This window comes from Acanthisitta chloris, unplaced genomic scaffold, assembly GCF_000695815.1.
Source record: "Acanthisitta chloris isolate BGI_N310 unplaced genomic scaffold, ASM69581v1 scaffold34584, whole genome shotgun sequence".
Lineage (NCBI taxonomy): Eukaryota > Metazoa > Chordata > Aves > Passeriformes > Acanthisittidae > Acanthisitta > Acanthisitta chloris.
Window position 1 is genome coordinate 1 of NW_008671594.1, and position 220 is coordinate 220.

General features: G+C 67.3%; 1 protein-coding gene across 1 annotated transcript in view; it reads right to left on the minus strand.

The window, feature by feature from the left end:
• Positions 1-75: 75 nt before the first annotated feature.
• AARS (alanyl-tRNA synthetase) overlaps positions 76-220 on the minus strand; it is a 13,860-nt gene continuing 13,715 nt past the window's right edge. The window contains exon 22 of the mRNA XM_009074161.1: positions 76-220. This exon is cut by the window's right edge and continues 19 nt beyond it. Coding sequence (XP_009072409.1) covers positions 107-220 — 114 coding nt within the window. The 3' untranslated portion in view covers positions 76-106.

Genomic DNA, 220 nt, shown 5'->3' on the forward strand with positions numbered 1-220 from the left:
CAGCACAGCCGGGCGCAGCGCGCGGGGCAGGGAACATTTATTGACAGGAAACCCGCGCGAGGGACAGACGGGAGGACACGAGGGGCCGGGGACCCCCCTCCCTCAGTCAGTTCTTCAGCTCCCCCAGCCGGAGCCTGGCAAAGTCCGTGGCCAGTTTCAGGGCTTCCTGCAGGCAGCCCACGTTCTTGCCCGTTGCCTGGGCGGAGATGTCCTTTCCGCC